A 10,162-nucleotide genomic window follows, 5' to 3' on the forward strand; every position below is an offset into this window, starting at 1 on the left:
TACTTAAAATAAGCAGTAACTTAATGGTGTATATAACTTGTGAATATACGAAAGTGGAGCATATAACTTGCGAATTTAGTGTCAAAATTATGGATAGGAGCTGCATGAAACTTCACTATGCATCTGTTAGTTCAGTGTTCCTGTTCTGATGTCTACAAGAAGTTTTATAAGCTGCTCTTAGAGCTGTTTGATTTCTTTACGTATAAAGAATTATCCTTTAGGATTTATTACAAGGTATTTAAAAGGGGAGAATTGTTGCTGTTTTCCCCCAGGAAATTCATTTAATTGCTTTAGACAGTGTGTTAACAGAGTTTTGTTTCCTCGCAGGCTATGCTTAAGCAGTAGCAGCTTAAGCTTTGCTCACTTCAGCTAATTAAGACTAATACCATTGTGTTCCTGCCACTCCGATCTTTGTCATATAGCTTTTCATGTTAATGAGCAAAACCATAGATGGCAAGAGGATAAAAATAATTCTGTGCTTCATTAGCCATCAATCTGCAGCCTAACTTCTGTGGTCTGAACATGGGGAGAATGGTCAGGTTTTAAAAAATACTTGCTCTCTGAGCTGTCCCTATGTGGCCCAGCCATGCTAGCATCGGAAATGGGTCTTTTGGGAGATTTTCCCTAGTTCAGTATGTGAGAACAAGACCACAAGAAATGTGACGTTAATGTGCATGTGGCTACAGAAGCCTGCTAAATAGAAAGTTCTTGTTTTTATTAAATAAAAAATGATATTCGTACAGCTATGTTCAGCAAGGTAAAATGAAACTTGATCACTTAAGGTTTATGATTACATTGAACAACTGACATTCTTCGATTATATGGTCTTTATACTTATTTAGATGCATTACAAGGGACAGTTAGCATAGAAAGGCAGCAAATAATAAAGGAAAGATAAATGATAATGTAACTTTAATACAGGCTGAGCGGGAATTCATCTTAGAATTGTTTTCTTATATTTTTCTTAATAGCCATGACTCATTGCAAACTCTTGATTCATTTGTTACTAAAACTGTGTAGCTCTGCTTGCTTACTTGGTCCAAAGTACTGTAAATATGCTTTCATGAAATGAATGAATAGAACTTTATAAAATTTAAAATGGATTTATGTTGGGTTACATATTTTTGATCAATAGTACATTCCGTTAGAAATTCACCATTTAACAAACACTGTATTATTTAGTCTCTCCAGTGAAAAACTGTAGTGGAGATTTAGTACCCCATTGATTTACTAAAGAGAATCTGGGCTGCGTGTGTGGTGCATGCCTGTAATCCCAGAGTTCTGGGTAGCTGAGGCAGAAGGGTTACAAGTTTAAGCCCTGCCTGTGCATCTTGGTGATTCAGTGAGACCCTTTCTCAAAATAAAGGGGGGGGGAGTGGAGAGGAAGGTGAATTTTCATATTTTGTTGAGATTTCTAAGTATAATATGCATGATTATAATGAAATATTTCCTTTTGCTACTTAAAAGAGATTAGTTACAAAGTCTTTCTCTAAAGTTGCTGGAAAAATATAATTAAATGCTATTTTCTTCATGTGGAATCAAAATTCAGAGTTTATTATGGTATAACATGTTAATAGGAAAAGTTTAAAAATGTATATTTAGTACTTTAAAAATGGTAAATTCTAATGAATGTATAATATTCACTTTGTTTTCTAAACAGCATCCTTAGTCGTTCCTGCTAGTAGAACTCTTCCAGGTTGTACCCCAGCAGAATTGGTATGTAGCTTCTTTAGAGTCCATCATAGGATGTGCCTTACTTCTAGGGCGTGGAAGGGAGCGCTGGGCACAGGCATGGTTTATGATGCTTTGGGGGTATGGGAAAGATGTAGTGGGCAACGAGAACAGGAACTGTTTCCATATCATAACACAACTCAGGGACTCAGAATCTGCATTTTCTTCTAACATTTTCTGTTTTTCCAGAGCAGTTGGTAGCAATTTCTAAGACCCTAGAAGGTTAAGGAATCTGTGGTTATATAGTATGGAGTTTTAATATATTATGTTACATACTTGGTGGATCTTAGATAGGTAATTTTGATACAATATTTCTCTGAGTTTTTTTTTTTTTCCGTAATTGAGTGACTTCATAGTTTTACCCTATATTTAACTGGAATATTTTGATCGTTTTGTACTTTTGTGAAGAAGTGTTTACCCACTATTCCTCAGACTTTAGACAAGAAATAAAATTATTAAGAGAAAAATGAGCAGTGTTTTAGGGAGTGAAGAAGAATATTTACTTTTACTTTTCATTCTTTTATGTTTTACAGATTTGATAGACACTTTTCCTTGTTTTGATCTGTTTGTTTTAATACCCTAGGGTCTAATTATTCAAAAATAAAGATTATGCACTAGCATAGTACAAAATATGCACTCTCATACCTAGCTTAAAAATGCCATTAATAACCACCTTAGAGAGTGGAGGGCCCTTATAAACAGCTGTGGTTCTTTTTTTTTTTTTTTCCGTACGTGCATTACTGGTGATTGAACCCAGCACTTCTCACTGAATTCCATCCCTAGTGCTTATTTTTCAGAATTTCACTGGACTTGTGATCGTCCTGTGCCAGTCTCCCAGCTTTCCTTCAGCACTCATGGGGTTACATGTGTGTGCACCACACCTGGCTCTGGCTCTCGTGTGGACACCTTGAGAATCAGTGGTCCAGGCAGTGTTATGTATTAGAAAGTTTTATGAGCCAGCATTCGTTCTGTTCATCAATACTTAGGGCTTCATTTCTAATGACTACGTAACAGAATTCTTCCTCCTTGATGGAATGATTGAAATCAAAAAATTAAAACTTTTATTCAAGGAATTCAGCTCTAATTTCAAAAGTTAAATGACATGAAGTTGTTACAGTCTTATTATCTGGAGTTAGATTTTTAAAATATCATATGGAGAAAGATCAAGCCAAGTTGTCTAAATGTCTAACATAAATCTCTTGTATCTAGGACACTGCAAGGTCTGGTGCGAGCTTTGCTTTTCCCGGGTGTCCTATTTACGTCCCGGCAGGTGTGACCTTACAGACTGCATCTGGTGAGAGAATGTGCCGAGAATGTTGGGTACTAACTTGTGAGCATTAAGTGCCATGGTTAATGACTGTACACCAGAAAATATAGGAACCTTAATAAAGCCTGTTTTAAAAGTAATAATCAGACGGCGTGGTGGCACGTGCCTATAATCTTAGCACTTGGGAAGCTGAAAACAGGGCTGGGGAGACGGCTCAGTGGAATAAGTGCTTCCCTGGCAAGTGCAAGGACCTGAGTTCAATCCCCAGTTCCTCAAAAACAAAACAAAACAAAAACAAAAAAACAAACAAAACAAAACTGAAAACAGGAGGATCGCTATGAGTCTGATCTGTGTAGCGAGACCCTGTAGATCCTGTACTACATACATATAAATACATAAAGGCTGTAGTCTCTGCACTCTGGGAGGCTGAAGCAGGGGCAGTGCAAGTTTGAGCCTGGCCTGGGCAATTCTGTGAGACTCTGTCTAAAAAAAAGGAAAGAAAAGATGCAGATGTAACTCAGGGTGAAGGTTCTGGGCTCCATTAGCAGTGCTGAAGAAAAGAAGAATGGTGGTTATTACTGTTACGGAAGCAGTCTGCTGCAGAGGACTGTCGTAGGCCTGGCCTGTGATTTGTTCTCAATTCTTTTGCCCAAAGTTGTATGAGATATTTGGTATATATATTTTTTCTAGTTTGTCAGTTATCTAAATTTCAGTAAATACAAAAGAAAAGAATCTTACCTACTTTCCTGGTAGTTCTCATGAAGGAAAAGTAAGACTAGGTCACTCAGTCACAATCTCCGTCCATGTCATATTGCCCGGGCTACTGGAAAGGACATCCAGAATGCAAGAGGTTAGTCGGCCTCTGCTCCGCAGCATGGTCTCTTCGCTCGGCAGAGGGTCAGGACTATTCTTTGGGTATTATAAAGTTGAAGTACAACTCGTAACATAGTGCTCAGATCAATTCCTTTTTCCTATTAGTATTATTTTAAAGACAAAGAGGGAAAAATTTAACTTGAAATTGTTAAGTTCTTTTTTTTGATAGCCTTTTCTTGTAATGGTATCTTAAATTTATGAAATCCATTTTTACATGATTGTTCAGATTTCATTGTGAGTTGATCATCTTAATTTATCAAATGATAGGAGAAGGCCATGGATTAAATATTGGGGGTCTGTATGTATCTCAATGTGTTATGTAAACAGTAGTGGGAAAAGGCTACAGGTAAAGCAATACAAATTAACTTAAAAAATAAGAATCATATGAATTTATTGTAGGAAATAGGAGACAGTCTGAAGACCATAAGGGAAATTCCTGGAGATAATCGCTATTGACTTATTGGTGTATTTTGCCCAGCCTATTGGAGACGTCTTTTGTAGGGAAGTTAGAATTCATTACACTTAGTTTTGTTTTTTCCTTTTACTAGGTCAGCTTTATAAAGTTAATGTCCCAATAATAGTAACGCAGACCTCGGGAAGACCGAGCGCGCTCCAGCACCCAGTTCAAGTCCTCCAGCAGCTTGGGCCGCCTGCGGTGATCCAGGGCAGCGTGCCACAGTTAAGCCCGTGTTCTCTTCAGGCAGCTGCTGAGAGGTCACGAGGAGTGGATGCTGTGCCCCAGCAGCTCACAGTCCCAGCCTGTGGGCCAGTGGGCAGGAAGAACTTAGGAAATGCCACCAGTGATGGATGTGCGCCTCCCGGATGGGAGCATGGAGTCCGGTCTGCAGCGCTGCTGAGCGAAAACTCTCCGTGTGCCCACGGCTCAGGCGCTGCATTTCCTTCCTGGGCCGCCCCCGCAGGCCCCAGTGCGGAGCCAGCACTCAGTGCTCCTGCTGCAGGGCGCCGGCGTCTGCTTGGTGGGTCTCTGCCTGCTGCTGGCCCTCAGGGGACTCCTCACCACCAGGTGACTGATGTGCAGCTTCAGCTTCTTAAAAATGGCGTGTATGGCGGGATTCTGTAAATCAGCCAAGAGAAGCAATAGAATCAGGCAGCCTGCCTGTGTCCGAGGAGGTGCCGTTCTACATTCAGCTCCCTGGTTGCGGGGAGTAGATAGCAGCCAGTGACTAGACCTGAGTTTCTTCTTTAAGTTATCAGGTTAATCATAATTATCTTGTTTTCTTCCCTTAGCACCTTATTTCTTTATTGTTTTAAATATAACCATCAGGTCTTAAAATAGTCATACTCAGCACTTCTAAACTTTTAATTTCAAATGATGTCAGAATAATTCTTTAAAGTGCTCAGCAGACTAAAGCGTGCTGTGCTGGCCCTACCTTCAGGGTGCTCTGAGACAGCGATTGAGACTGGTCGTGGTGGTGCATGCCTGAAATCCCAGCGCGTGGGAGGCTGAACGCAGGAGAATCACTACAGGTCCAATCTGTCCTGTAGAGACCCTGTAGACCCTGTAGTAATAAAAAAATTTTAAATCTTTAAGTGAAATGCATTACACTTGTTTTACAGTAATCTGTTTTATCCCCATTTGCGTTGTGAGAGTCATTTTGCTTAGCGTGTCACTGGGTCTTGAAGTTAAAGCCTTACTCTTGCAGGCTAGTGCTCTTATTGTTACGCCACTTGCCCTGCCCAAGATTGTCAAATTGTTTTTTGGGGTTTTGTTTGTTTGTTTGCAGATAATATATAAGATTCAGAAATTCGTCCTGGCAATTTAAAGAATACTTTGAGATTATTGATTTATGTTTGTGATGCAAAAGACCTCCAAAGTTTTTTTTCTCACCTAATTTTCTTGAACTCGCCTATGAAAGTGTTTTCGCCATGAGGAATTAATCTGGCTAGTAGTTTTGTTTCTAAAATACTAGTGTTACTTAACTTCTTCTGGAATGTGAACCATTAGAAACAAAGCTGCTTCTTATCTTTTCATAGTAAAGGTAGATCTGCATTATTACCTTCCAAGGAATTCGTTGTGATGGAAGAAAGATTTATAGAGAATGTTGGATCTCTATATTGTTTCTAAAAATTAGAAACAATATTGTATTATCAACTATGTGGGGGCCATGCTTATAATCCCAGGTCTCTGGGACGCTGAGGCGGAGGATTGCAAACTTTAGGCTGAACCTGGGCAATGTAGTGCCTTTAACAAGACCCTGTCTCTAGATGAAAAATAAAGATGGGCTGGAAATGTAGCTCAGTGAGAAAGCCCTGGGTTCTGTCTTCAGTGTTACAAAGGCATTGCATATCTTTTCATAAATGCAAATTGTGCCTTATGGCCAATTCCATTGATACCTTGTAGTATTATGTGACATAGTTTATGCTCTTTGCTAATAGATTAATCATCCTTTAAAACTGCTGTGCAAGTCTGTAGCAATAAGTTGTTCAGTTCTATCTTAATATTTTATTTTTAGGATCTACAGGACCAAGAAAGCCCATAAACAAAGTCTATTAGAAACTACTTAGAGAGCTTCAAATACTAATAACTATTAGAGACTATCAGACCTACTTTAGACTACTTCAGATGTGTGAGGAAACTTGTTGAGGTCTTACTGCAAGTTTGCTTTTAGTTTTGGTGTAGAGTATTAAGGTCAAAATGTGTTCCTTTTCATATTTTTCTGACATTTTCTGCATAAGTATACAATTACGAATAAATATAGGCTAAGGTAATGGTTATGGAACATTTTGTTTTGTAGTGAAAAGGACTGCAGATCTAAGATGTGTGTGTTTCATCACTTGGTATCTGAGCCATTTTTCCCCCTGGATTCTGTATGAACTTGTCATTCTATTTCTGGTATAAGAGATAGCTGCAGGATATTAATCAAGGATTTTTTCAGGGGTCAGTGGTTGCTTTGAAGCCACAGCATGTTCAGATCCCAGACTCGCCATTTCTAGACACTGTGATGTTGCTTTCTGGATAGTCTGAAAACTGAGCATAATACTGGCCTTGTAATTTTGAAGTTATCAGAGATGCTGTATGTAGAGGACTTCGTTTCTGGCATCATGGCAAACTTCAGATCAGTACTTTTATGCTTGATGGTTGTTACATACTGGGGAACTTTTTAGATGACTTGCCCGTTAAAATAGGTCTATATCTAAAACAAAAACCAAGCATGTAAGAGTATTGTATTTACCTTGTAAAATGTCTCCTTATTTATTATAGGATACTTTTATTTCATTAGCAGTATGGAAGTTTATGGTGAACTAATTTTGAAAACATGTATAAGTAGCTTTTTTTACATAAGCACCTCAAAGCAAGTTGTAACTACCTGTGCTTATTTTCCTGTGTTGTAGACTCCTCACTATCTTAAGGATTGGTGCAGGTTTATTTAATCTTCATACTATCTCATAAAGTGTATTCCTGAAAAAAAAGTATTCCTTACAACTTTTGATTCACCCATCTGTAACTTTTGTTTTGTTTTCTTTCTGTATGCATTTGGCTATTCTAAATACTTTATAAATAGGATGACAAATGTTTGTGGTTGCCTTATTTCACTTAGCATGATGTTTTCGTGTTTATCCATATTGTTGCATTGTACCAGAATTTCATAATTTGTAAAAGCTGAATCATTTTGACTTTTCCTAGTCCTGGAAATGAACAGAGCCTACACTGCACTGTGTGCCTGTGCCTTTTTATTTCTCTGAGATAGTATCTTGCTGTGTTGCCCACACTGGCCTCCCATTTGTGATCCTCCCGTCTCAGCCTTCTGGGTAGCTGAGATTAAAGGTGTTCCTCACCGTGCTTGGCTGAATGGTGTGACTTTGGTAATTTTTAAAACCTGTAAATATTTGTGGACTCTGTTTCTTCCTCTAGCCGTGCTGCTTCTGCCCTCATCCTGTTCCGTGTAGAATGACATGTAACAGTTGCCTAAGCAGTTTGTCAGCCTTTAGCCTGTACTTCTCACTGTACTCATTTCTGGCCATCCAGCTTAGAGGCTTGGCTCTGGGGGTCAGAATTGTTACTGGAACACCTCCGAAAGAACCAGAAAGCATCTCCAAAAGTGAAGCGTCTTATGTAACAGAAAGGTTCTAGTGCCTGCCACAGATAGTGGTGGGCAGAGGAGTGGAGACAGCGTGGCGTGTTCGCCAGTGTGTTCAGGGCACATGTGGTGCTCAGGGCAGGTGCACTGTGGCTGCTCTTCCTCCTGCCTTCTGGCACTCTGTCCCCAGCACAGACTGGCTGTGTTCTTCCTCTCTTTATCACTGAGAGGGTTAAGTTCAAGGCCCTTCCTAAGGTGTGCAAGGACTGTTTTTTTTTTTTTTTTTTTCCAGTTTTCTGTTTACTCTTCTTTTTATGCCTAGTACTTCACTGCTAGAATCAAACACGAGTGATTTGGGTTATTTCCTAACTCCTTTTTTTGTTTTTCTCTTGGTTTCTTTTGTTTTTGTTTTTGTGCTGGGGATCAAACCCACAGCTTTGTGCATTCTGGGTGAACCTTCTGCCTCTGAACTACATCACGGCATTTTATTTTTGTTACTGTCTCTCCTCAGGGCCTAGATCTTTTCCCTACCCTCCTTTTTCTGTTTAGTTTCTATCCATTTGTTATCCCCTGCCCCCAGCTTTTCAGTATCCTCCTCGCTAAACTGGATATAGGCTTCCTGTGCCGTCATAGCACCTAAAGCATGTGTTTGCTTGCCTTGAGAGTACGTTTTATTCATCTTTGTATACCCAACACCGGAGAGTATGAGCCTTTAAAGAACAAAATTTATGATTAGGTTTTGTTTTTTGTTTTATGTGTTCTTTGTTTGGTCTAATAGTTCTCAATCTTGTTCTAATATTGGAATCACTGGGCCATTAAAGCGTGTTCAGGTCTCCCCTCAGGAACTCAGATCTAGTGCGTCTGGAGTGTTTCCAGACATCAGTACTGAAGGAAGTTTCTGTAGTGATGGGCTCATGTAGTCTAGGTCATGAGCCACACACAGATGAAGCTCAAAGTCAGCACATGGATGGGAGATGGAACAAAGGAATAGGCACATACAGCAAGGAAGAGTTTTAATTGTCTTTCAGATCTACACTGACATTTCTTTAAAAGATAAAATGTCATTATCAATAGCTATTTAAATTCTGAATTTGGTTAAATTGAACGAATAGATTTTAAGTCTTTATGTGCCACATGTAAATTAGTATCTCAATCAGATTTAAAAACTGTAAGTTGTTTTTCTTCTTTTTGTGTGTGTGTGTGTGTGTGTGTGTATGTGTGTGTGTGCTTACTTTGAAACAGGGTTTCATGATGTACTTGCTTCAGGCTGGCGTAGGACTCACTGTGCAGCCCAGGCTGGCCTTGGCCTGCGGTGGGCCTCCCGCCTGAGTCTCCCAAGTGTTGGATGCCAGGCGTGCACTACCATGCATGGCTGCTTTGCTTCTGTCAGAAGACAAAGTCAGTGCAACAAAATTTTGTACTTCTCAAATATGCTAAGGTATTTTTCATGCCAAATGCCATTTAACAATGTGGAATGCTGTTATACATGGTCAGAGAGTATTTATTTCTTGTCATCGTAGTATACTAGTGCTTATATGAATTGCTGTTAATAATGAAAGAAGCTATGCCCTGCCTTTCTGATTACAGATCACCAAATTTGACATGATTTAGGTTGAAAATGAGGGAAAAGTGAGGTTTCTCTTGTGTGTGTGTCTTCTCCCTTCTGAGTATGAAGTGCTGCCATTTGTCTCTGGCTCTTGGGAAAATACACTTCCTTTATGAGAAGAGTGTTTAAACTGAGAAGGTTAGGAGCTGGGTTTGGCAAAGCAGGCTTTGTCCTTAGGTGCCCTTCTAGCGTCATCAACCTTAAGATGTGCTGGGTTCCTTAGTGGGGCCACAGAAGGCATGTGCAGCTGACGACTCCTGAGCGATCTGGGAATCTTGGACATTACTGTGGTGGTTTTAGAGCAGAGAAAGAACATTGGAGCAGTGCTCCAGGTAGGTTACATCATCTGCAGTTGAGCTGTGGCCTTTTTTTTTTTTTTTTACATTCCCCACAAGTCATGGGAGAATTAACACTTACCTACCTACCTACCCACCCATCTTTCTTTCTTTCTTTCTTTCTTTCTTTCTTTCTTTCTTTCTTTCTTTCTTTCTTTCTCTCTTTCTTTTTGCTTGATGAATAAGTTTATTGGTCTTTATCTGAAAAATCTTAGACATTTGGTTTAACTCTCAGCAGCCCTGCTCCTCAGCTCTGAGGAAGCTTGCCTTCTTTTGAGCTATCTGATCTTTCTTTTTCTTTTTTTTTTTT

The 10,162-nt window shown here is 39.4% G+C and overlaps 1 protein-coding gene across 3 annotated transcripts in view; it reads left to right on the plus strand.

Moving 5' to 3' along the window:
• The window catches only part of Gtf2a1l (general transcription factor IIA subunit 1 like), a 62,891-nt gene that overhangs the window by 12,468 nt on the left and 40,261 nt on the right, over positions 1-10,162 (plus strand). For all 3 annotated transcript variants that reach the window (XM_023711219.1, XM_023711220.1, XM_023711221.1), the window contains 3 exons: positions 1,661-1,716; positions 2,941-3,025; positions 4,420-4,895. In XM_023711219.1, coding sequence (XP_023566987.1) covers positions 1,661-1,716; positions 2,941-3,025; positions 4,420-4,895 — 617 coding nt within the window. The remainder of the gene's footprint in view (positions 1-1,660; positions 1,717-2,940; positions 3,026-4,419; positions 4,896-10,162) is intronic.

This window comes from Octodon degus, unplaced genomic scaffold (assembly GCF_000260255.1).
Source record: "Octodon degus isolate 3935 unplaced genomic scaffold, OctDeg1.0 scaffold00020, whole genome shotgun sequence".
Taxonomy (NCBI): Eukaryota; Metazoa; Chordata; class Mammalia; order Rodentia; family Octodontidae; genus Octodon; species Octodon degus.